At 40.7% G+C, this 27,735-nt stretch overlaps 1 protein-coding gene across 5 annotated transcripts in view; it reads right to left on the bottom strand.

Moving 5' to 3' along the window:
- Nucleotides 1-27,735, bottom strand: part of GRK3 (G protein-coupled receptor kinase 3) — a 126,046-nt gene that overhangs the window by 47,030 nt on the left and 51,281 nt on the right. For 3 of the 5 annotated variants that reach the window (XM_055551066.1, XM_055551063.1, XM_055551067.1), the window contains exons 3-6: nt 21,863-21,936; nt 10,138-10,239; nt 7,789-7,863; nt 1,344-1,405 (exon numbers count right to left, since the gene is read on the bottom strand). In XM_055551066.1, coding sequence (XP_055407041.1) covers nt 1,344-1,405; nt 7,789-7,863; nt 10,138-10,239; nt 21,863-21,936 — 313 coding nt within the window. The remainder of the gene's footprint in view (nt 1-1,343; nt 1,406-7,788; nt 7,864-10,137; nt 10,240-21,862; nt 21,937-27,735) is intronic. The other 2 variants (XM_055551065.1, XM_055551068.1) reach the window with 2 other exon arrangements.

The raw sequence follows: 27,735 nt of genomic DNA, 5'->3' as shown, positions 1-27,735 counted from the left end.
ATTCGTTTCCCACAGTACTGACTCTACTCCAAGATAAAATTATCTCTTGAACTCTGGTAGAATCTTGATACAACTTTTTTTAAAAATTACTTTAGTTCTGTGAACATGTGGAGAAGAAAAAAAAAAAAAAACAAAAAACACTGAAGCATTTGTCCTTAAAGGGCAATTACTGAACAGCTGTGGGCTGCTCCCACCCTGAGACTCAATCATCACGACAACTGTCTAGAAATTAGCCAAGTTTACAGAGACGAGCAGAGTCCATGTGAATGCAGATTCAGAGTCAGAAAGTCCGATCCCTAAGGTGCGCCATCACAGAGGAACACTCAAAACACTGAAGGGCTGACTCGCGGGTGCCTGGGAAGCATGGGAACACTTTCATAGGCATCCCTGAAATTTTTTAAATTTACATTTTTTAAAATGTCATTTTACCTTGGAGCAGAGCTGATTCACAATTCTGTGCTAGTTTCAGATGTACGGCAAAGGAACTCGGTTACATATACGCATATATCTATTCCTTTCAGATTCTCTTCCCCTTCAGGTTATTATAAATATCAAGCAGAACTCCCTGCACTACACAGTAGGTTCTTGTTAATTATCTAGAAAGTTTTCAGGATTTTATGTGACAAACATACTCTATAGTTTGAGTAACCCAAAGAGACACATTTATTGGGTATGTTAAGACAGACACGACAAAAGACATCTGCCAATATACCTAAATTCTACTATGTAAAGAATCAAGAAAAGGGCTGTCTCATTTTTAAGGATATGACTTTAACATATAAACAAATGAACTGAATCTAGACTCATGTTTGCATTAGCAAATGTGTCCCAATAAGATACCTTCAATATTGAGGTTCTCTAGTCTATTTACATTTTGGATCATTTGGAAACTAAAAAACTAAAAGTCAAAGGGATGTTAATATATACAAATCCTAAACTATAGGGGGTACAAGCTAATACAAAGCCTGGCACAGAGCACATGGATAATAAATGTTTGTTGAATGAATAAATTAACACATTTTAAGGATAGCATTTATGGGGTAACATGAGGTATACCTACACAGTACAAGATTTAAATATCATAGCCCAGTCAGTAAAGAATCTTCCTGCAATGCAGGAGACCTGGGTTTGATTCCTGGGTTGGAAAGATCCTCTGGAGAAGGAAATGGCAACCCACTCCAGTATTTTCACCTAGAGAATCCCATGGACAGAGGAGCCTGGCAGACTACAGTCCACGGGGTCGCAGAGTCAGACACGACTTAGCAAATAAACCGCCACACTAACATAATGTTACATGACAAACATATCTCAACAAAAAAGACTTTGTACACAAAGCTTCATACCTTTCCATGAATTTTTGAAAAATGCTGCCTCGGAGACTTTCACAAATTTCTTCTATGTATGGCTGGAAAGGATGGAAAAGAAATTCCACACTGCATCAGTAAGAACACAGTAAAGTGAAAAACACAAGTGGATGAGACTCAGATGTGCTGCTGCTGCTAAGGCGCTTCAGTCGTGTCCGACTCTGTGTGACCCCATGGACGGCAGCCCACCAGGCTCCCCCGTCCCTGGGATTCTCCAGGCAAGAACACTGGACTGGGTTGCCATTTCCTTCTCCAATGCATGAAAGAGAAAAGTGAAAGTGAAGTCGCTCAGTCGTGTCCGACTCTTCGCGACCCCATGGACTGCAGTCCACCAGGCTCCTCCATCCATGGGATTTTCCAGGCAAGAGTACTGGAGTGGGGTGCCACTGCCTTCTCCACAGATGTGGTGAGGTTCCCAACTATGTGCTCCCATAATCATCAATAATGGATATGCAGATGACACCACACTTATGGCAGAAAGTGAAGAACCAAAGAGCCTCTTGATGAAAGTAAAAGAGGAAAGTGAAAAAGTTGGCTTAAAACTCAGCATTCAGAAAACTAAGATCATGGCATCCGGTCCCATCACTTCATGGCAAATAGATGGGGAAACAATGGAAATACTGACAGACTTTATTTTGGGGGGCTCCAAAATCACTACAGATGGTGACTGCAGCCATGAAATTAGGAGATGCTTGCTCCTTGGAAGAAAAGTTATGACCAACCTAGACAGCATATTAAAAGGCAGAGACATCAACTTTACCAACAAAGGTCCATCTAGTCAAAGCTGTGGTTTTTCCAGTAGTCATGTATGGATGTGAGAGCTGGACTATAAAGAAAGCTGAGTGTCAAAGAATTGATGCTGTTGAACTGTAGTGTTGGAGAAGACTCTTGAGAGTCCCTTGGACAGCTAGGAGATCCAACCAGTCCATGCTAAAGAAAATCAGTTCTGAATATTCATTGGAAGGACTGATACTGAAGCTGAAACTCCAATATTTTGGCCACCTGATGCGAAGAACTGACTCATCTGCAAAGACCCTGATGCTGGGAAAGATTGAAGGCAGGAGGACAAGGGGACGACAGAGGATGAGATGGTTGGAGTGCATCACCAATTCAATGGACAGGAGTTTGAGTAAACTCCAGAAGTTGGTGATGGACAGGGAGGCCTGGCATGCAGCAGTCCATGGGGTCCCAAAGAGTCAGACACAACTGAGTGACTGACCTGAACTAACCTGATAGCACCTTGGACTCGCCCTCCTCAGCGCCTGTCTAGTTTGCACCAATGGATTCATGGGCATGGCTGCTTGCTTAGTCGTCATCTACACCACTCAACGGCAGGTTCCCTGAAGGCGAGGACAGGTCTGTCCTGTGTGCCACTGCGTCTCTACTGTCTGGCACAGCTCATGGCAAGTCACAGACATGCCTTAAATGCCTGGAATTAGCTTCATGGGCGTGTGACCCATGCAGTCCCACAGAAGAGCCCAGTCCTCGGTATGGTGCCCTACTGTTGCCATCTTGAAATTTCTGAACAAGGACCCCCACGTTTACATTGTGTACTGAGCCCTGTAAATTATGTAGTGGCAGCCTGTGAATTACAATTAATTATATAATTGCCATTAATTACAATTATCATAAATGATCTGCATTGAGTTTCAAAGACTAAAAGTGAAGGAACCCATGGAGTAAAGCTTTTTTTTAATTAGCTATTTGCAAGGTCTTTGAGCAAGTTCATGGCTAAGCCGAGATTACGGCAAGGACTCCTGGCTCACATGTGTGGGGCTCTTTCCCTATGGAAAACAATCTGCTTCAATTTCATGCCACTTTACACATTATCAAATAAACTGCATAAATTTATTTCCCATGGGGTAGTCTTCAAATCAAGAGTGATAAAAATATCAAATCCCAACACTTCACAACTCAGCTTAGGGGCAATTAGCTAGTTCTAGAAAATATCGTGATACCCTACTCTCTCCCTGAATGATAGAAATTTAATGTTTTCTGTGTCTTTGTAGATCATCCTAAAAATGTGCAAAAAAGAAGGACCAGATGTCAGGAGACGTCCAAGGCAAGTGCTCACACGAGGAAACGTACAGAAGCCACAGTCACCAACACGGTCGGTGAGACCCCTGCAGCCCGCCTGGGAGCCTCCCTTGCTACCACGGGGCTAAGCTAGCCTCTGCCACTTGGCAGGGCCATCAGCGTCCTGGGCAAGGCACGGGGCGTGGTCACTACAACCAAGTGGGCTTGTTCCCTCCTTAGTAACAGGGGACGCTGACCTCTCTCTCTCTGAAGCTTTTTGCAACTCTGAAGTCCTATGTGTCTATAATCAAAGATAACAGTCATCTTCACCTAGTCTTCTAGATGCTAAACACCAAGGCCACAAGTCTCAAGAGGTTCAAAAGACATCAAGTGTGGAAAGATGTATGAAAGACTACATTTGTATGTAACAGATTTTCTATTTACAGAAACTCTTAACATTTTTTTCATATTTTATAAAACATCCTGTACCAGAAATTCTTAAGACCAGATATGATATACCACACTGCCACTTTCAACATGAAGGACCACAAAATGTGTCAGGTAAGCAATGCAAAAGCCAAAGGTCAATAGTGGGGTCATGAGCAAACGATCTCACTGCTCTGATTCCTGGTTCCTCAATCTGTAAGATGGGAGAGTTACATCTCATCTGCAAGGCCACTGTGAGGGTTTAGTAAGATTCAAAACACTGAGACTTCCCTGGTGGCTCGGACGGTCAAGAATCCGCTTGCAATGTGGGAGACCTGGGTTCGATCCCTGGGTTGGGAAGATCCCCTGGAGGAGGGCATGGCAATCCACTCCAGTATACTTGCCTGGAGAATCCCATTGACAGAGGAGCCTGGCAGTCTATAGTCCATGGGGTTCGTAAAGAGTCGGACACGACTGAGCCACTAAGCACAGAACACCAAGAGCCAAACACGGGGCCTGGCACATTCCAGGAACCTACATGTAAGCCAGGACTGCTCCCAGCTCTTGCCACCAAATGCACCTGTGCAATTATTTCTAAAGTCAACTTTGCAAACAAAAAGAATAAAAAGCATTTTGTATTTATTTTCAAAGCATGTTTTTAACTACCTTGTTCTACTTGATAAGAAATTTCACCTCAGGCATCACACTTTCCAATGTTTAAATATACGATAAACCTACAGCAATCAAAATAGTATGGTACTGACATAAAAACAGACCTTATGGATCAATGGGACAGAACAGAGTTCAGAAATAAATCCACACACCTACGGTCACCTGATCTTTGACAAGGACATCAAGCATTCAGTGGGGAAAAGACAGTCACTTCAATAAATTGAGGATGAGATTGGACCCTTACCTCACACCATATATAAAAATAAACTCAATAAGACCTGAAACCATACAACCAGAAGAAAACATGGGAAAAAGCTTCTTGACACTGGTTTGGGTGATGATTTTTTGCATATGACATCAAAAGCTCTGGCAACAAAAGCAAAATCAAACAAGTGGGATTGCATCAGACTAAAAAGCTTCTGCAGAGAAAAAGGAAACAATTAACAGAGTGAATAGGCAACCTGGAGAATGAAAGAAGTTATTTGTAAACCTATGAGGAACTCAACTCAACAGCAAAAGCCCAAATAACCCAATTCAAAAGTGGGCTGAAGACCTGAATAGACATTTTTCAAAAGAGATAATAAATGGCCAACAGGCATATGAAAAGGTGCTCAGCATCACTAATCTCAAGGAAATGCAAATCAAAACCACAGAGAGATACCATCTCACACCTGTCAGGATGACTGTTATCAGAAAGCCCAGAGGTACGTGTTGCTGAGGATACAGAAAAAGGGAATCCCTGTGCACTGTTGGTGGGAATGCAAACTGGGACAGCCATTACAGAACAGTGTAAAGACTCCCTCTGGTGTATATCCAAAGGAAATTAAATCCGTATCTTGAAGAGATACCCACATGCCCATGTTCACTGCAGCATTACTTCACAATGGTAAAGATATGCAGATAACCCAAGGGTCCGTCAATGGATGAATGGATAAAGAAAATGGGGGATGGAGATATACATGTACATATACATATATGTGTGTACACACACACACACACAAATGGTATACTCTGTTCTGTTCTTTAAAAAGAAGGAAATCCTGACATTTACGACAGCACAGGTGAATCTGGAGAACATTATGCTAAGTGAAACAAGCCAGACACAGAAAGACAATTACAAGCTGATCTCTCCTGTATGTGGAATCTAAAAAAAGTCCAACTTATAAAAGCAGAGTAGAAAGTTGGTTGCCAAGGGTTAGGAAGTGGGGAAAATGGGGGAGATGTTGCTTAAAGGGTACAAAGTTTCAGTTCTGCAGGATAAATAAGTCTTGGAGAGCTAATGTCCAGTATGGGGACGATAGTTAATAGTATTGTATTGTACACTTGAAATTTGCTAAGAAAGTTGATCTTAAGTGTTCTCACCACCCATGCATACAAATATAACTACATGAGGTGATGAGTATGCTGCTTAGTTAGATTGCACAATCATTTCACAATGAATACACATACCAAAACATCACACTGTACACTTTCAATTATACACAACTTTTATTTCTCAATTATAACTCATTTAAAGCCAGGAGGGAAAATTCCAACCCAAAGAATATCAAGTAACTTTAATGTTACTTAAATGTTATAGAGATCAATGTCCCTCTATAAACAGGGTATCCAAACATATAACTTCTACTTTATACTTTGACCACCATGTTCTAATGGTACGTATTATACCGAATTGCACTAAAATTCTTTCTTATTTAAATCGACATAATAATGACCATTTCCTTCACCACTGAAATAAAAATACCAGCTATTCTATATCTGTTTTATCAGAACATTACTCAATTATTTTCTTATGAACAAATCAGTAAAGTGCTTTTAAAAGATATATTGGAGACATGGCTTCTAAATCAATGTTTCTTGAAGCCACAAAGATAATTTTGTTGGTCTTTGTATCTCTCATCTGAAACTATCTCTTTAAATGTTATTTATGCTATGGGAAAAGCCAACATCAGAGCTGTAAAATCTATGTAGTAATGTAGCAATATTAAATGTAACTGACTACACAACTATCTCTGAACCATGTCAAAGTCAGAAAACTGAAATTATGACATGAAAACATCACAGAGGCAACAAAAAGCAGGTATTCAAATTGCACTTTCTGACTGTGGGGTGTTTGAGAAGATTGACATTTATGGAGTGCTGTGATAGACAAGCCTGGTACAAAGCAGCTCATATGCACCGGGTCCTCAAAACCGCATTTACGGGACAGTCTGCTGGCATTTCTACTCCACAGAGGGAAAAACAGAAGTGCGGAGAGGCATGGTACCTTGCCCAGGGTCTTGAAAGTCAGGTCACTGTATTTCAGAGCCCAAGCTTATAACCAACTAGACTGTACTAAAACGTCTGACATTTTAAGAGATGTCCATCTAATCATTTTGGCAGAAAGGCAGCAGCCGGTTTGGGTACCGTGCCCAAATGTTCTCAGAGTCAAACCAGTATCTTTTCTATAGAATAATCAGATTCATTTTGTATGAATCTGTATAAACAAGCCCAGCCATAAGGCACTAAGGCAAAAATCAACTTACTTCTCTTCAAATGACTGAATAATCCAAGAAAAGGATAAACTAGTTATTTTCATTTATGAAAACCATTATGTTAATAAATGGTATTCGTTCCTATTTCTTGTAACTCCCAGAAACATAAAAAGTACATGATCCACTTGGAAATTTGACCGTACCCTTGCAAGCTGCCATCTCTATAGAAATCCCACGGGATAACAGAAAAGGCTTTCAGGAGGAAAACCAGTGCATCCAAAGAGCAGCCAAGACATGCGCCCATCAGTTGTGGATCGAGTTTTCTGAGCCTTATAATTTAAATCTATGATTGTGTTGTGTTCAAGATAAGAGGAGCTGAGGCAAAATCCAATTTCTCAGTCATGACTCCAAGGCCATTCATTCCTTCTTGATTGCTTAAAATGAATCTGCTTCATCTGGGGAAGGATCGCCGTGGGGACCAACACCTGTACCACTAGAAAGTAAATCTTGCCCAGTCCCTGCTCATCACAGGTGCCTGGGATGTCAAACAGGAAAAGCCTTTTCCCTCCAATGTCTCATCTTGATTGATTTATAGGGAAAAAAAAACACTGAAAGAATGCTCTAGCAGCCTTTTTCAGGACAGCCTTTATGATGCTGGCATAAGAGCACGTTTCAATGAAAAGACAGGTGATATTAAACTTTGGTTCTTCCAGATAAACCTCTAGGTAAGAAATAGTCTCGAAATTCCACCAGCGCTTTCACCCAAGCAAAGAATGCCCCCAAATACAACCATTAAGTGAATTAGAAACATTTATTTGGAGAGCATTTTACCTTACCTGAAAAAGAGTTGATGTCACTTGTTTCTTGGACAGATGACTTTGTACGTGTTCTACGGCTTGCTTTGAGAATGGCTTTAAAAAAACACATACAATGTTTTCTTTTTCTTTTTCCCCCACAAATATAAAACAGAGCAAACCTCTGTGCACTTTACAATATCACAACATATAATTTAACACAACAGTTACTAAGCAGTAGCCTATGGTGACCACATCAACATGCATTCTTAAAAAAATCTGCTGCATGTTTGTGGGCGAGCCAGATGATTGTTTCTCAGAGCTTCCAGAGTTCTTAGAAACTATGTCAAGACGGCTGATACACATGGGGGCATCTAACTGAAACATCTATGCCCACAAGAGATCAAGGCTACTTTGACTTAAAAAGGGTGTAAGGAATCGTATTATCACCGTATTAATATTAAATGCATCATTTCTCAGTTGGCTGATACTGGGGTCCTAAAAATGTAAAATTTCTGTTTCATGAGAGAACACGAATGCACAAAGATATACCTAAGAATTAAATGCCAGGATCACAAAGCTAAACCACAGTGTTGAAAAGACTCTAGGTTAAGGAAAGGCTTGTTGTAACCACTGCAAAGAGGAATTGGTTCTAAAAGAACAAAACTCACACTGACAAAAATTAGAAACCCTGTCCTCCCCCTAAACTTCAAATTATGTCTGAAGTAATGCACAAGAAGAAGAGCTTAAAAAAGCATATCACTCTGCTAAAAACCCTCTAAACTGCTGCCCTACATGAAAGCTACATCTACAGAGGCTTTCTCAGTGAACACGTGGCATTTTCCAAGGTCCAACCATCCCTAGCAGGGCAGCGAGGCACAGAGCCTTACGGTAAGCTCTAGCTCAGAAGTTCAGTAAGCGCTGGAGACAACACAATGAGTACACGGAAGTGTATCACTGTCGTGACCTGTGCTGTCCGATCGGACTCGCTGCGGTGATGGAAATGCTGTGAATCGGGGCTGATGCAGGAGCCACCAGCCACATGTGGGTACTGCACATTTCAAATGCGGCTCCGGAGGACGTCAGGAATTAAAATTTTAGTTCCATTTGATTGCAATTAATATAAACATACTTCCCTGGTGGCTCAGTGGTAAAGAACCCGCCTGCCAATGCGGGAGATGCAGGTTTGATTCCTGGGTTGGGAAGATCCCTTGGAGAAGGGGATGGCAACCCACTCTAGTATTCTTGCCTGGGAAATCCATAGACAGAGGAGCCTGATGGATCACAGTCCAGGGGTCACAAAGAGTTGACACAACTTAAGAGACTAAGCAACAACAAATGTAAACACAATTAAATACTCGCACATGGCTAGTGGCTACTGCATCGGACACAGCAGTCCAGGGGTCTTAGGACACTTCTTTGGAAAACATTTTTTATGTAGAGAGATTACAGTGTACGTTTTCATTATTAATTATTCCACCCACTCCTGGTAGAAGAATTTCCTAGGAACCTCGTTTATCCTAATGACTGAATAAGATTGTTTCTCTGATTTACAAGCAAAAAAAAAAAAAAGATTTCAACCATCATTCAACTATTAGTGAACTATATTAACATACTAATTATAATCAACTTTATTAATTCAAAGAAAGCATTTAAGATATTTATCGATAAATATTTGATTAGTCTAATTGTTAAAGGGGAGCTAAATGAAAAAAATAAAGCTTCATTTCCTTAGAGAGTCGAGAATTGAGCTTAGCCTTTTCTTGGATTGATGTGCATTAGCCATTTTATCAACATCTGTACTGAAAGTATCCACTTTTGGAACCTTATTAAAAGTACATGGAGCAGCAGATATTGGATCAGTATTACCAGGAAACAAATGACAAAACTTGAGAAACATGGGTTCCATCCTGGACGAATACCTTTAAATCTTTCCTCCTATCTCAACTTTTTTTTTTTTTTGTTATTTCTCCTCTTTTATTTCTTTTTTTTTTTTTTTTTTTTTTAATTTTATTTTATTTTTAAACTTTACATAACTGTATTAGATTTGCCAAATATCAAAATGAATCCGCCACAGGTACACATGTGTTCCCCATCCTGAACCCTCCTCCCTCCTCCCTCCCCATTCCATCCCTCTGGGTCGTCCCAGTGCACCAGCCCCAAGCATCCAGTATCGTGCATCGAACCTGGACTGGCAACTCATTTCATACATGATATTTACATGTTTCAATGCCATTCTCCCAAATCTTCCCACCCTCTCCCTCTCCCACAGAGTCCATAAGACTGTTCTATACATCTGTGTCTCTTTTGCTGTCTCGTACACAGGGTTAAACACGTGGAGCCTGTCTCACTTACTCACACTGAATTAATACAAGAAGGAGAGGCACTTACATGCGAACAGGACAGCAGCTCCTTCATGATGTACGTGTCATAGATCTGTCGGCTCCTACACAGGCGATCTTCCTCGTTCTCAAGCTTTTCATATTCTTTTATCTAGACAGTTAAAAGTTATGATTGTTAGGTACTGTCTTCCTAGAAACTTACTTTATTAAAAGATATTACTCGTCTTGGCAGAAACCACTTCCACATGAGATCAAGCAAATTACTTGAATTGGCCAGTGCACAGGAAACAACCACTTCTAATGTTGAAATAATGGCGCTGGAATAATTTAAGTTCAACTTGGGACAGACGAATGGACTTCTTCCTATGATGAACCTCGTTGCTTATATTTAGAAAGACAATATTAGGCAACAAACACTGCCATGGTTACAATTATCTTATGATATAGCAGCCATGGACCATTCATTCTTGCCAATTCTCCTTTCCAAAGCACAAATAATTTGAACTTGGCAGTAATCCATTTCCATGAGTTATGATGGGGATCATTTTCACTTGACTACAGTGTTACAAAACTCAGGAGGAAAAAATAATAATGAATTGTCAGGATTCCTGCAGAGATTTTTTAAAATCAACTAAATCTTTTGGAAAGACATTCATCATAGATAAAAGCACTGGTTTTTCATACTGGAACCGTCTCTGCACCCTGAAATTATTAACAGAAAGGTTCCTTCAAACAGTAACCTGACGGGTGTTAAGATAGACTAAATAATAAAATGGGCTTAGCAAATATGCTTTGTGAGGACAGGGTCTCTATTACTTTAACCTCACAAGTTCTCAGATCAGAGAAGTGTTTTCACTCCTTTACAGAAATACGTTAAATCTAAAAGACAAGAAGAGAATGAAAACAAATGAAATATGGAATTGGTAGGAAGACTGCAGTGAAGACTTTCAATATAATGACAAATAACTACAGAGGGCTTATTTCTGAAAAAACAGAAAATTTTCCTACCAAGTAGCCAGTTGTTATACTTTCATAATATCTGAGCGCTTCTTATTCTGCTATGATTAAAGAGTAGGGCTGACCACTCCTAGAGGTAAGAAAATAAACTGAATAGAAATAAAAGCTGCCTTTTTTACTGTATAGTCTCAGCTTGACAGAGCTTCCCTGATAGTTCAGTTGGTAAAGAATCCACCTGCAATGCAGGAGACCCCTGTTCGATTCCTGGGTTGGGAAGATCCTCTGGAGAAGGGATAGGCTACCCACTCCAATATTCTTGGGCTTCCCTTGTGGCTCAGCTGGTAAAGAATCTGCCTGCAATGCTGGACACCTGGTTCAATCCCTGGGTTGGGAAGATCCCCTGGAGAAGAGAAAGGTTACCCACTCCAGTATTCTGGCCTGGAGAATTCCAAGGACTGCATAGTCCATGGGGTCGCAAAGAGTCGGATATGACTGAGTGACTTTCACTCACTTTGACAGGTTTTGAAATCAAAACCAGTAAATCCTGTGAGAATCTCTGATAATGAAAGGGCATGCTTGGCAGGGAGAAGAGTATGTACAGAGCATGAAGCATACACAGCATGTGTATGAAGGCTAACTGCTTCACACACTTGAGAAATTACTGGGATCATCTTAATTGTCCTTAAATATCAGTGAGATGGCTGAAATTCACAAGTCTGTAACTGCCTGGGCTTAGAATTCAGTCTTCTTGGGGCAGACACTGAAATCGAACATGAAGGAAGGAGGCCTAGGAGAGGTTGATACTCCATCCAATAGGAAAACACTTAAAATGTTTTTTAATTATTAAAAAAAATGCATTGAAATATAGGTGATTTACAATGTCCTGTTAGTTTCAGATATATAAGTGACTCAGTTTATATATGTGTGTATATATATATATACACACACACACACACACATATACATTCTTTTTATACTCTCTTCCATAATAAGTTATTATAACATACTGAGTAGAGTTCCTTGTGCCATACAGCAGGTCCTTGTTGGTTACCTATTTTATATGTAGTAATGTGTATATTTTAATCCCAAACTCCTAATTGATCCCTCTCCCTTCCCCTTTGGTAACCACAGTTTGTTTTTTATGTCTGTGAGTCTACTTTCGCTTTGAAAATAAGTTCATTTGTATCATTTGCTTTAGATTCCACTATAAGTGATATCGTATGATATTTGTCTTTCTCGGTCTGGCTTACTTCACTTTAGTGTGATCATCTCCTAGGTCCATCCATGTTGCTGCAAATGGCATTATTTTCTTCTTTTTATGACTGAGTAATATTTCATTGTATATACAGACCACATCTTTATCCATTCATCTGTCGATAGACATCTAGGTTGCTTCCATGTCTTAGCTATTATAAACAGCGCTGCTGTGAACATCGGGGTATATGGCTCTTTTCAAATTATGTCTTTCTCCAGGAGGAAAACATTTTTTTAATGAAGAAGCAAGCCAGAAATGTTGGCATAACCAAAGGACCTGGCCTTAATCATCCTAAGTTAACTCAGGAGAACATGTCTACAAGGTTCAAACACCATCCCAGACGCAAACATGGCAGCTGCAAGGAAACAGAAGCTAGACACTGAAATCTGAAGGAGAGCCAGAAAATAAACAAAGGACTCTGGTTTGGCTGATTTCTTTTGTTGTGTTGTTTGGTTTCAGTAAGGTCCAAAAATTAATGTCCGAATGCTAGGATAAAAGAGGTGGACTCTCAGTGAACCCAAGGCAAATGTTTCTGCCCAAACATACAAATAAACTCTAGGAATACTAAATCTTCATGGAATTATTACCCTCAAACACAAGGGTAAGGAAACCTAAGTCTATGTTCTGGGGCCTGTAAAGCAAGCTGACACCTGATTCAACGGGAGTTTCCTATGAACTGTGATAGACTGACTATACAGAAAATCCTAGTTACTTGCACAAACCACGCCCTGAACCACAACACTGGCTCTAGTGGGTGCCTTGTGCCTCAGAAACTCTGACTTGAACAGCAGCAAAGGTTAATTCTTAGTAGGCAAAGCAAGAGCTTAAAGCGTCTGGGGCTGTAATTCAAAATTCACTTTCTATTATCAGTCAGACCACTAATTAAAGAACATGCCGTCAACCATCAATTAGCTCTAGACAGGATGTTCTGACCATAATATACACAGAGAAAACGTCATCCCTAATTCTGGCAGGCAGGTTGTCCAGGGAATGGAGCAGGCAGAGGCCCAGGTTCAAGGTGAAAGGTCGCCCCTAGAGCAGGACAGAAGCATCACCAGCAGTGATGAACGTTTACTGACCGTGTGGTCCCCCCTTTCTGCTTTGGTGGTTACAAAGCTCACAGCTGAGCATATAGCCTAAACACGTAGAACCCTAAGAGCAAGCCCCTTTGGCCCACAGCTTTCACAGGCCACCCTCTCTGTTTCCCATCTGTCCCATGCCATTCCAGCCTAGTAAAGCCGCAGCGGCCTCCACCTTGCCCAGTCAAGGGCCTCTCTTTCTGTCCTCAGCTTCCTGACACCCCAGCAGCATTCAGCTCAGTGGTGCACTCCTGGCTCGTCTGAGTTCTGGGATCTCCTCTGACTTCTGGGATCTATACTCCCCAGGAGTTTGCCACCCTGCCTCCTCTTCTTCAGTCTCCCTTGGTAATTTTTCCTCTTCTGTTAGGCTTCTAAATACTGAAGTGCCTCAGAGCATGGTGCTAAGACACCCCTTTTTCATCCACTATATTCTCCTTGGATAAAGCTCTTCAGTTGCACAGTTTCAAACACCAGTTCTATTCCAATGACTAAGTCCGGGTTTTCAGGACTCACTTCTCTCTCAGAGCTCCAGAGTCTGGATACTGAGCCACCTATTGGATATTTCCACATCCTCTCTACTCCAGCCAATCATCTCCTTCCCCTAGTCCTCTTAATCACAAAAATGAGTAAAACCATCCTCCCAGCTGCTTATGGAGAAGGCAATGGCAACCCACTCCAGTATTCTTGCCTGGAGAATCCCATGGATGGGGGAGCCTGGCAGGCTACAGACCATGGGATTGCAAGAGTCAGACACGACTTAGCGACTAAACCACCACCACCACCACCCAGGTGCCTAAGCCAAAAAAGCAATAATCATCATTGATTTTGCTCTTTTGCCCACTCTGTCCCCAACATCCCCTACATTCAATTCATTAGCCAATCACATTGGTTTGATATTCAAAATATATCACAAACCAAGCCCTGATTCAGGTAATAGTCAACTAATCTCTAACAGAACATTTCTGGACATCTATAAAACCCAACTACACTGGACCACGGAAGAGTGACCGAAAGTACACAGGTTATGGGGAAAGGGCATCGAACAGAAGCCAGAAAGAAAGAGAGGATATTCCTGAAAATAAAGAGCCAGGGGAGAGCTCCAAAATTCTGCATATAAAATCTCAAAATCTCTGGTGGACCCTTAATGATGTGTGAGCATGACAGACCCAAATTAGTCCAGCACAGGTTTAAAGAATTGAACAAGGTTAAATTGCTACCCACTGCATGAGAAGACAGACCATCAAGTCTGAGTAAGCCAAATTAACTCCTGAGACTATATATATATCTCTCAATACCCTACAGAAAAGCAGTTTTGAGTGCCAACAATACCAATGTGCAAGATACAATCTAAAACTATTCTATGTTTGAAGAAACAGAGAAATGTGGGTCATACCCAAGAGAACAGATCATCAGTGAGGACCTATCCAAGGTAATTCAGAGACTGGAATTATCAGAAAAGGATTTTAAAACAGCCGTTATAACTATACTAAAAGATGCACAGAGAACATGCATATAATGAACAACAAACTAGGAAATAGCAGCAGACAGATGATAACTATGAAATAAGCCATGTTGGAAATCCTATCTGAAAAAAAATTCAGTGGATGGACATAACAACAGACGAGAGATACCAAAAGAGTCAGTGAGTTTGAAGACAGCTCCGTAGAAATTATCTAATCTGAAGAACAGAAAGGAAAAAAAATATTTGGGGAAAAATTGAATAAGGCATCAGTGATATCTAGGATAATATCCAAAGATCAAGCATACATACAGCTGGAGTTCTAAAGAGAGGACAAGAAGAGATTAAGGTAGAAATAGCGTTTTATAATGGCCCAAATTTTACCCGACATGGTGAAAAATATAAATTGACAGATTCAAAAAACTAAGTGAATGCCACAAAGGATATACACAACGTCTGAAATTACTCCACTAAAATGCACCTCCTCGGTCAGTCTTCGACCCAGCAATTTAAGGCGGTCACCAAATCACAATACATCACATTAAGCTTTGAGTCTGTTTCGAGTCATTATTTCCTAATATCTTTCCTATTTATTTATCACTTGTTTATTGTCTGTTTCGACAAAAACAGGAGCTCAAAGAGAGCACACACTCTCTCTGTCTTGCTCATCCAAACAATACTTCTGAGCATTAGTGTTTGACAAATACTGGTTGAATGAGTAAAGAAAACTCTCTAACTTTACCTCTGATGTTATACTTCCTATTTTCCATGATTTATGATTAAATCTAGGGTAATATAAATATTGTCATAAGCTTCCTCTAGTCTAACTGGAACAAGGTCAACTGCATGCCAGGTGCTGCTCTTGTCTGCACACACACGGGACGACCCGAGGGCACAGACACTACTATCGCCCTGATTTTTAGCTGAGAAGCCCAGGGAGGGCAAAGCAGGACTGCCCAGCTTCAAGCAGGGATCAGGATCATAAATTAGGAACTAGAGGATCCACTGGGTTGATGAAAGCAAGGAGTCAGACTTACTGATAACCTCAGCCTTAGAGGCTGTACTGACTTAAGAGAACTGTATTTGAAGCCCCTAGGTGGATGACGCCGTGAAGAACACAGAGCAAGTTGGTCAGGAGCCCTGAACCATTTTCCTCCGAGGAGATGATCTGACAGGCCAGATCCATCACACAGCCTGGGACAGAGGCACTGGGGAGCAAGCCAAGGAAGAGAAGGCCCGTGTTTAGCGTTCAGATGGAGACGTATCAGCAGGAGTCACCACCACACTGCTGAGAAGTGCTTAAGAAATAACCCAGTAGACTGCCCATCTGTTTCATCTGCTGAAGGACACAGCTTTGTATTTAACAAAGCAGTTGAGTACATGCTGAAACTGAAGAGGTGAAGCTTTTAAGAACACAGGAAAGAAAAATAATTTTTGACAGATCAAGCTGTGATTCTCATACAGATAAAATGCCTGGTTCACATTGAAATAAAAAGTTATTTTGTACTGAGTGAAACCCTTTCACATTTAGTTTTCTTTTTTTTTTCACATGATGCCAAATGTACATCATCATTTCATCATCCTTCCTGGAAATACATTAATACAATTAAAAAATGTAGAAAAATATCAAGTTTTCATGTATATCAGTAAACCAGGGGAAAAAGGAATATCCTTCCAATTTTCAAATGTACAAAGATGACTAACATCACCCCTAATTATGCCATGCTTTCTCTGGACCAGTTCAAGTGCTTTAGGGTAAAGATACACCATGCTAATAATACTAGCATATGTCATCTCTAAAATATATTTTAATGAATATATTTCCTAACTTCAATTTTAATTTCCTCTGTGACTCACAAATTATTTAGAAGCTATTTATTTCCAGACAGCTAAGGATTTCTTAACACTGTTGTGAAATTTGCGCTTAAGTCCACTGTGATCAGAATACATACTCTGAACAATTTCAATCTTGAAATTTGCAGAAACTTGCTTTAGGGCCCAGCGTATGTTCTATTTTGGTAAATGTTCCATACGTACTTTTAAGAACACAAACTGTTTTTGCTGAAAGCAGCATTCTGGATGTCAAGTTAAGTCAACTGTATTCATCACTTTATTAAGATCGTCTATATCCTTACTAATTTTTGCCTATTTGTTTCTACAAGCTCTTGAAGTATCTGTGTGTCCCAGGAGGATTGTAGAATTATTTTGTTTTGACCTCCCTGCCAGTTTTTGCTTGATGTATTTTAAAGTTTTGCTATTTGTAACATACAAATTTGAGACAAAGATACTGACTCCTCTATCATGATGAAATCATCTCTATCTCAAAGTAGCATTGCTGTGTACTTTGATACTATGCCAGCTTTGCTTCAGTGAGTATATATATTACAAATACTCTTCCATCCTTCTGTTTAAAGTATGTTACTTCCTTAAACACTGAATCACTATAATGTACACCTGTAAGTGGAAGAAACACAAGCTGGAATCAAGACTGCCAGGAGAAATATCAAAACCTCAGATATGCAGATGACACCACCCTTATGGCAGAAAGTGAAGAGGAACTAAAGAGCCTCTTGATGAAAGTGAAAGTGGAGAGTGAAAGAGTTGGCTTAAAGCTCAACATTCAGAAAACAAAGATCGTGGCATCCGGTCCCATCACTTCATGGGAAATAGATGGGTAAACAGTGGAAACAGTGTCAGACTTTATTTTTCTGGGCTCTAAAATCACTGCAGATGGTGACTGCAGCCATGAAATTAGGATACGCTTACTCCTTGGAAGGAAAGTTATGACCAACCTAGATAGCATATTCAAAAGCAGAGACATTACTTTGCCAACAAAGGTCCATCTAGTCAAGGCTATGGTTTTTCCTGTGGTCATGTATGGATGTGAGAGTTGGACTGTGAAGAAGGCTGAGCGCCGAAGAATTGATGCTTTTGAACTGTGGTGTTGGAGAAGACTCTTGAGAGTCTCTTGGACTGCAAGGAGATCCAACCATTCCATTCTGAAGGAGATCAGCCCTGGGATTTCTTTGGAAGAAATGATGCTAAAGCTGAAACTCCAGTACTTTGGCCACCTCATGTGAAGAGTTGACTCATTGGAAAAGACTCTGATGCTGGGAGGGATTGGGGGCAAGAGTAAAAGGGGACGACAGAGGATGAGATGGCTGGATGGCATCACTGACTCGATGGACGTGAGTCTGAGTGAACTCCGGGAGTTGGTGATGGACAGGGAGGCCTGGCGTGCTGTGATTCATGGGGTTGCAAAGAGTCGGACACGACTGAGTGACTGATCTGATCTGATCTGAATATTGTATAGCAATTGTATTTTAATTTAAAAGTAAAGTAAAATACTTTAAATAAAGCATGCCACTTACAAGCAGTACATAACATGATTTTGGTTATCCAGTCTGACAAACTTAGTCTTTTACTAGGAGTATTTAGCCCATTTATATTAAATATAATTATTTATATAAATGGGTTTTTAGCTACCACAGTTCCTCTTTGTTTTCAATTTGACCTCCTACTTTATGTCGACCTTCTATTCTTTTTCTTTTTGGGGATTAAAACAATGTTGTTTTATTTCATAGTCCCTCTATTTCAACCTCCTAGATACACGTATTTTATTCTCTTAAATATTACCTTAAGAGGTTACAATATGCATTCTTTACAAGTCAATGCAAATTATTACTTTTACTGTCCCCAGTAATCCTAGAATCTTAAAATACTTTATTAACCCTCCTCCTGCCTTCTGTGATACTCTCATACATTTCAGTTTTACACACACTTTACACCCTAAGAACATATAACAGCCTTGTATGGCCAACATGTGTATATTTCACATGCATATTTGCCCTTTATGATGTCCTTCATCCCTTCTTGCATTTCCATCCAGGATCATTGCCCTTCTGCTTGAAGCAGCTCCTTTAATACTGATGGTAATGCAGTTCCACTACTGACAAATTCTCTTGGTTTTTGTCCAAAACCATCTTTATTTCATCTTCATTCTTTAAGGAAGTTTTGGCTGGGAAAATAATTTTAGGTTGGCAGCGTTTCTCTCTCATTACTTTAAAGATGGCCATTTTATTGTCTTCCTTTTTTCTGAATTGTTTAAGATGTCATAGTTGTGTTGGTCGTATTGAGCGAAGTCGCTCAGTCGTGTCTGACTCTTCGACCCCGTGGACTGTAACCCAGCAGGCTCTTCCATCCATGGGATTCTCCAGGCAAGAACACTGGAGTGGGTTGCCATTTCCTTCTCCAGAGGATCTTCCTGACCCAGGGATCGAACCTGGGTCTCCCACATTGCAGGCAGATGCTTTAACCTCTGAGCCACCAGGGAAGCCCATATTACTAGCCCTTTAAAAACTAGGTGTCTTTTTCTAACCTCTGGCTGCTTTTAAAATTTTCTGTCATGGGATTTCAGAGTCTTATATTGAGGAGCAAATATATGTTTCCTTGGTAGTCATCCTGCTTGGGGTTTTCTATGTGTTTTGAATCTTTAAGCTAATGTCTTTCATCATTTTGTAACAGTATTATATCCTCAAGTATTGCTTCTGCCCCATTCTCCCTCCTCTTTCTGGGACTCCACCTCTACAAAGACCTTTTTAAGTGCATCTCACTTGTCTTTAATGCCCTTATTTCTTTCTTATAGTTTTTTTTTTTTAATTTTATTTTATTTTTAAACTTTACATAATTGTATTAGTTTTGCCAAATATCCAAATGAATCCGCCACAGGTATACATGTGTTCCCCATCCTGAACCCTCCTCCCTCCTCCCTCCCCATTCCATCCCTCTGGGTCGTCCCAGTGCACCTCCTGCGTTTCAGTTTGAGATGATCTACTGAACTGCCTCCCATTCATTAATCCTGTCTCTCATTGTGACAATCTGCTATTGGTTCTAGCCACTGGGTTCTAATTTAAATACTGTACTTTATTTTCTAGAATATCTGCTTGGTTTTTCCACAATAAATCCAAATTATGCCAAAACTCTATCCTTCCATCTAATTATTTTGTCCAACTTTTCCTCTGTTGTCTTAAACATATTATTTACGGTTATTTTTAGGTACTTGTCAGCTAACTCCAATATCTGACTCATCTGTGGGTCTGATTCTATTGCCTTGTTTATAAGTCATATGATCTTTCTTCTATTGTGTCATATCATTTTTTAATGTATGGTGAATGCTGGAGAGTCTCTAAGTATTGCTATTTTGCACCTAGAAAGAGACAGAGGGCTCCCCTTGCTGTCTGCTGCACAGGCAGGGAGGGAGCTCACTGCCCACAGGGAGCTGAGCTGAGCTGGTCTTGCTGCCGTTTGTGTAGGACTCAGTCTTGAGAGAGTCAATTCCTAGGCAGGTTGATAAGAAAGTCCGGGGTCCCCAAGGATGAGAAAGGGGTCTGGGGTTCTCAAGGAGGAGGCAAGGACAACCATCTCTTCTTTTTCTCTACATTCCTTAATCTTAGTCATGTAAAATGTTTTCTCCTTTAAGCCCTAAGCTGATGATTACACAATGAACAACTCAGTTTAAACTCTATATAACAATAATGTGTCCTGCTTGAAGACAGTTTCTCCTTCTTGAAAACCTTTTGACTAAACCCTGTTATCTTAAAATGTATATTATGGGAGTGGGTCTGGTAAGATCTTTCTATTGTTAGTTCTAATCCTGTCATCTTAAAATGTAAATTGTGGGAGTAGGTCTAGTAAGATCTTTACAACCTTGAGACATTCTTTTGATTTATTGTAATAACAGAGGATGAGATGGTTGGATGGCATCACTGACTCAATGGACATGAGTTTGGGTAAACTCCGGGAGTTGGTGATGGACAGGGAGGCCTGGCGTGCTGCAGTTCATGGGGTCACAAAGAGTCAGACACGACTGAGCGACTGAACTGAACCGAACAACCAGTTAAACAGTATATAACTCCCTTGCTTAGACCGGCGAGGGGGACACTCTCCATCCCCCTTCTGATGTCTGTCAGAAGCTTTCTCTGTTCCTTTTCTTACTTTAATAAAACTCTGCTACACAAAAGCGCTTGAGTGATCAAGCCTGGTCCCTGGTCCCAAAGCTAAATCTTCTTTGGAGATCATGAATCCGACACATTCACCTTAAGCTATCAGTCTGCCTCTGGTTCACCCCCATTTCTAAGGCCTGGCTCTCCCTGGAGTTCAATGAGATCTGTCTCCCCCACATTGAACTTGGTTCTGCCCTTAAGAAGTCTTCAGGATGGCTCTTGGGCCCCTGTCCCATTCAAGCTTCAAAACTTGGCATACGTCTTGAGAAAGGGACTCATCATGTTTTGGGGGCCCCTCCAGTCTCATCTAGTCTTTACTCCAGACCCAGAAACCTCTTCTGGTTTTTCTGTCTCCCAGAAACAGCCTCCTGCCAGGGGCCAAACTTGGATTCTCATCTGCTCACCACACCTATGATAAGTGGTTCCAGATCTTCAGTGGGGTTTTCCTCTCCTGCCTGTTCTGTTTTCAGATTCGTGCCACAGCAGGTATATATTTAAATATCACGTAATCCTGCAAGGCTGTGAGAGGTTTCAGTGTGTCTTTCAGAAGCTCCTGGCCCATCTCTTCAGCCCCTCCCAATGTTTTGCTGGGAAAACGGGCTGTGGGCTTGAGGCCTCCCTCTCCGACAAGTCTCTGATTTGTCACTCCAGTAATGTGTGACCATAAAACTTTGCTAGTTATTCTTTTATCCAATAGCAGCCCTCTACCTCAGCTTGTGTCTCCAGAATCTGCAAGCTTCTGCAGAAAATAAAATGGGTGAGGATGCTCCGTCATCTTCCTCTAGAATTTTAGTCCAACTATTCCTCACTGACTCCAGAACATTATAGAGTTTTAAAGATATGTTTTTTATAGTTGGTGCCAGCATCTCTAATAAATTATATATCTTGTGCTACTAATTACTTTCAATGAATTTATAAATATTTTTAAATATTTGTAATATCTAGGAGTCTTAATATTTTTCCAAAGAACAGTTTAAATATGCTTTTAAAATAAAAGCATTGATAAAACAGTCACTTCTTACCTCTTCATAAAACTTCACCTGAGGTACAGCTTCATTAATTTCATTCAAACAAAAATCTTTAAATAGCAAGAAACCTAAAGAAAGAGAATAAAAAATTTCAGGGTGGGCAATGGATGGAAACTTTATCCCACAGGGTGTTTTCAAATTCATTTGTTTCAACCTCTTCCTCTCCTACATTAACAAAGAAATTTTAAAAGGTTTTAAGAGGCTACTTAATGCCTAATGCCTACAAGAAAATAATCCAGGTTAGATAAGAGTATCATACATCTGGCTCTTGCATTGGGTTCATTCTGTCTTGGCAACCCCCCTCCCACTTTTAAAAAATGCACAATTAACAGTGTAAGCGGTCACCACCACTCAGTGCCACTGGTCACTACCGAGAACATAAGACAAATCAAAGAAATCAGAGATGAGAGTAGTACAGAGGTGTTGGTAAGAGTCACCATGGATCTAATAAATCATATGCTCACTGAAACAGAACTAAACTCCCTTAAAAAGAAAACAAAACCAAAGGACCTCCCTAATCTTCCTAGCCTTTTCTCTCACCACATATTAGCTCAAGTCCCACCAAGTCCCCACCAAACACCTTCAGCCTGAGTGGATCATCCATCTCCAGATCATGCATTTCCCTTTCACAACCCCACGCCTCATCAAGCCATCACGACCCGCTGCCCAGGATACCACTCCCATTGCACAGTGCCCGCTACACAGTGGAAGGCAAATAAATATTTGTTGAATGAATGTTTGCTGGCATGGCCCTTCCAACAAGTCAAAGCACTTAGCACACCCCGGTTAATTATCTGACTTACAAGCTCCCATCCTGTACCAAACCCAGTCAATGCCTCACACCTAGTCAAGTCTCAGCGAATGATAGAGGCTGGATAGGACAGGCTGACCAAGGGCAGAGATGTTTCTAAAAGTCAAAAACAATGAGAAGGTCCAAACAATTAAAGGATCACTAGGAGAAACAGAAGTCATGGGGGGCGGGGGGAGTGGGAAATGAAGAAACACTCAAAGAAAGTTAAAATGTTGGGTGAGAGCTAGACCAGAACTCCCCGGGTAGGAGAGAGCTGGAAGGAAGCAGCTTTGACATGATTTTCATTCAAGTTAACATAAGAATAATATGACTTGAGCTTGTCTGTTACTGCCCCGTAAATTCCCCTCCATGGTTCCAGGAACATGACCTTTGAAAATGGTAAATGTTTGTTCACTGGAACTAGAAGAAAAGTATCTGAACTACTTGGTTAAACAGGCAAGGCCAGAGTATGAGGGCTGGGTGCAGACCGCAAGCAGGAGCACAGCCGTGATCCTTGGCCACCTTGTCAACTGCAGCGGGGCTGGAGGGGCTAATGCATGAAGGAAGCGGGGAGTTCAAGCAGCAGCCAAATAGGAAAAATCGAAGGTGTCATTCTCCACTGATTCTCATGTTAATATGTTTATTTTAAACATATTAGTTTAGAGTAAGGTAAAGTAAGAGTAAGGTCGTCTTTTTGTTCTCATTCCTCTCAAAGAAATTTTACATTTCCCTCGTCATGTCATCTTTGACTCCTGAGTCATTCAGAATGACTGCACCTTCAGAAATGTGCAATTTTCAGATATTTGGATTTTTTTTTTAGATATTTTAGGGGATATCGATTTCTGTTTAATTCTGTTGTAGTCAGAGGACACATTCAGTAGGATTTCAACACTGAAAATTTACTGAAATTTGGTTTGGGACCAAAATTGGACCGAATTTGGTCCTTACAGGTGAATGTTTCAAGGGTACTTGGAAAAAAAAAAAGTATATAAGGTGAAGTGTTTCATTAAACAGAGTAAAAAGGCAATTAAGTTGGTTGATAGGGTTGTCTGGGTCCTCTAAACTCTTACTAAATGTCGGTCTGCTTACTCTCTCCATTAATCATGGAGGACTGTTGAAATGCCCATTTGTAAATTGGAGAGGAGAGGCAAGAAAGGAGGAAGGGGATGGAGAGAGGAGTTGAATGAATAAACAACCAATTTAGTATCTGTCACCTACTTTAATGCAACTTCCATCCTCAGTGTGCACGATAAGTCGATGAAGGTTTTTGATTATTTATGTATTTATTTTTGGCTGCACCGGGTCTCTGCTGCTGCACAGACGTCTCTCTAGCTGCGGCGAGCAGGGGCTACTCTCCAGTGGTCCGAGGGCTTCTCATCGCCGTGGTTTCTCTTGCTGCAGAGCACAGACTCTAGGGCACAAGGGCTCAGTACTTGTGGCACACGGGCTTAGTTGCTCCGTGGCACGTGGGATCTCCCTGGACCAGGGATCAAACCTTGTCCTCTGCAGTGGCTGGCATATTCTTTGCCACTGAGACACCAAGGAAGCGGCAAAGAATTATTTTAACATTGTATGTGGGGACAGTATTTCCCTCCTGTCTGTATGCAAACTTAAGTGCTACTTTCTATCACAGCAGCTGCTAAAATGGAGCAGCCAGAAGAAAGATATTTTGCCTTTAGGATAAATCCTAGATCACTGTGTTCCAGGCTAAAAGCAATTTACCTTCATTAGACTTAAATTACATTTTTAAAAAAGAGAAACGTTACTGATTAGAACAAAAGCTAAAAGGAAAAATGAAGAAAATTTTCGCCTAGCTAGTTCGCTTCATCAGTGTGATTTCTCCAGATTTCAAAGAATAAAAAACTGTGACCCAACACCTGCTTACTAGATAACTGTGGAATGTGTTTACCCTTGTTTCTATATTTGAGCCACTGCAAACTGTCTGGATACTGATTAACTTCCGAGTGTATGCGACATCCAGGAAAGGCAAACTATCCCAATGTCCCACCAAAATATTTTGCAAAAATCAGGAGAAAGAATTGTATTATCTTTTATAAAACACCAATTAAAAACTTGAAATAGTAAATATAAGTGGTCTCTATGGGAAATTAAAATTTAGCCTCCTAAAAAAATTTTTAAAAAAAGGAAAGAGAAACATGAAAAAGTTTTCTAAGAAATAATACCTGGGGCTTCCCTGGTGGCTCAGTGGTGACGAATCCTCCTGCCAGTGCAGGAGACATGGCTCCATCCCTGAGGACTCCACAGGCCACGGAACTACCAAGCTCATGTGCCGCGACTACTGAGCCTGTGCCCTGGAGCCTGGGGCTGCAGCTACGAGGCCCATGCGCCCTGGGACCCAGGCTTCGCAACAAGGAGAAGCCACTGCAGTGAGAAGCCGTGCACCACAGCTAGAGAGAAGACCCCACTTGCCACAACTAGAGAAAAGCCCGTGCGGCAACAAAGACCCAGCACACCCCCTCCCCCACCCCCCCAACAAAAGAAATAAGACTTGTCTTGGGCTTTGTCAAGGAAGTTCAAACACTGGGAAGGAGGATAGATTGCATAACTGACTGCTACAAGTTTCCACCAAAATGTACTGATTTGACAAAGCATTTCCTGTGTCTACTAAGGGTCACTGTGCTGTACGTTGGTGAAGGCAGAGTCCTCATAAGAGACTTACTGGTTGATGTAAGGGGCAGACAACAAAGTAGTAAACAAATAAAATAATGTTAATGTACAGTAAATGATATAAAAATTAAATGTGGTGCTGAGATCAAAGATAAAACAGAATGTCAAGACCTCTCTGAGCTGTAGGATGAATAAAGTACAAAGCATTTCAAATTAGAGCAGGCCAGAATGCCTAACTCTCACCTTCTAGTCAATACTGCATTAGAGCTCTGTGCCAGTGCAATGAGAGAATGAGATGAAAGTCATCAAAACTGAAAAGTTAAAACTACTTTTATTCCTAGACAACCTAGTTAACTATGTAACAAATCCTAGCTACAAAATAGCTGCTGCTGCTGCTAAGTCGCTTCAGTCGTGTCCGACTCTTAGCGACCCCATAGAAGGCAGCCCACCAGGCTCCCCTGTCCCTGGGATTCTCCAGGCAAGAACACTGGAGTGGGTTGCCATTTCCTTCTCCAATGCATGAAAGAGAAAAGTGAAAGGGAAGTCGCTCAGTCGTGTCCGACTCTTAGCGACCCCGTGGACTGCAGCCTATCAGGCTCCTTCGTCCATGGGATTTTCCAGGCCAGAGTACTGGAGTGGGGCGCCATCACCTTCTCCGACAAAATAGCTACTAGAATATATAAGTGAATTTAGGAAGCTCATAAAATACAAGGTCATTAGCTAAGAATCAAGGACATTAGATATACTCACATAACATAATTTTAAAATGGAACTTTGAAACAAGTCCATTTGTGCTAACATCAAAAAATAATCAATATTTAGGAATAAATAAATAAGAGCTATTCAAGACCACTATGTGGAAAACTGAAAAATATCACTGAAAGATACTAAATAAGATCTAAATAAATGGAAAGATATATGGATTGGAAGACTCAGTATTGCTCAGATATTAATTCTCCCCAAACTGATCTATGGGGTCAATGTAATCCCAATCATAATTCCCAATGACAGGCTTTTTAATGAAACTGACAAGCTGATTCTAAAATGGATATGGAAATGCAAAAAAACTAAAATACCCAAAGCATCTTGAGAAAGAAGAAAAAAGTTCAAGGATGTACACTGCCTAATTTCAAGACTCATTCATTATACAGCCAAGGTAATCAACAGGGTGGTACTGGCATAAGACTAAATCAATGAAACACAACAGAGGATCCAGAAATACACTCAACTCATACGTCGTCAACTTATTTTCAACAAAGACAGCAAAGCAATTTATGGGAAAAAGGAAGTCTTTTCAAAAAAAAAGGTGCTAAGAAAAAACTTAAAACTTATATCAAAATGGGAGAAGAAAGAAACTTAAATCTGAAAAAGGCCTATATTCAGTTTACACATACACTAAAAAAAAAAAACCTCTTACAAATCAGTTTTTAAAAGGAAACACCCCAATAAAAGAATGGGCAAAGAAATCTGAACACTTCACAAAGGAAACAATATGAACAGACAAGAAGCACATGAAAAGGGTTTGACGCTGTTGTGTGCGCGTGCTAAGTGGTTTCAGTCGCGTCTGACTCTGCGACCCCGTGGGCTGCAGCCCGCCAGGCTCCTCTGTCCATGGGATTCTGCAGGAAAGAATACTGCAGCGGGTTGCCATGCCCTCCTCCAGGGGATCTTCCCAAATCAGTGATCAAACCTGCATCTCTTACGTCTCCTGTACTGGCAGGCGTAATTTACCATTTACGTGGCACCATTCACCACTGGCACCACCTGAGAAGCCCATGACTGCTGGTTATCATGCAAATATAAGTTAAATCACTTTGAGATACCACTTCACAACTACTAGAAGGGCAGAGTTAAGAAGACTGATAATATCAAATTTTGGCAACCAGAAGCCTTACTTGCTTTGAAGAATATACAATGTTTTGGACTCCTCATGCCACTGAATCAACAGTCAGAGAAAGAATGACTGTGTTGGCTGGGATGACTGATCCTGATACCAAAAGGAACCTGGGCTGTGACTCCACAATGGAGGGAAGCGGGAGAAGGGAAGAAGGGGGAAGCTCTTCCTTAGCACACAAACCATAGAAGGACTGATGGAGTTAGAAAATCAACAGGTGCCAAAATCAGTGGGTATACCTTTAACAAGGAGTAGAATATTCACACAGTCTCAAAAGTAATTTCCCGACATTAATTATTACTTACAAAGGGAAAGCAAAGATAGACCACACATTTGGAGAAAAGTAATTGTAATTTAAGTATCTGACAGAGAACTTGTATTCAAAGCATACAATGAAGTCTCAAATTCAATAATGAGAACACAAATAATTCACTATTTTTTAAAAATGAGAAGATTTGAATACTTGCACCAAAGATGATATATAAATGCAAAATAAGTGCATGAGAAGATGCCCAACATTATTAGTCATTAGAAAAATGCAAATTAACATCACAA

Source organism: Bubalus kerabau, chromosome 16 (genome assembly GCF_029407905.1).
Source record: "Bubalus kerabau isolate K-KA32 ecotype Philippines breed swamp buffalo chromosome 16, PCC_UOA_SB_1v2, whole genome shotgun sequence".
In the NCBI taxonomy this organism is placed as follows: Eukaryota; Metazoa; Chordata; class Mammalia; order Artiodactyla; family Bovidae; genus Bubalus; species Bubalus kerabau.
The sequence above is the reverse complement of the archived record's forward strand: the minus strand, read 5'-3'. Positions and strand labels throughout refer to the sequence as shown.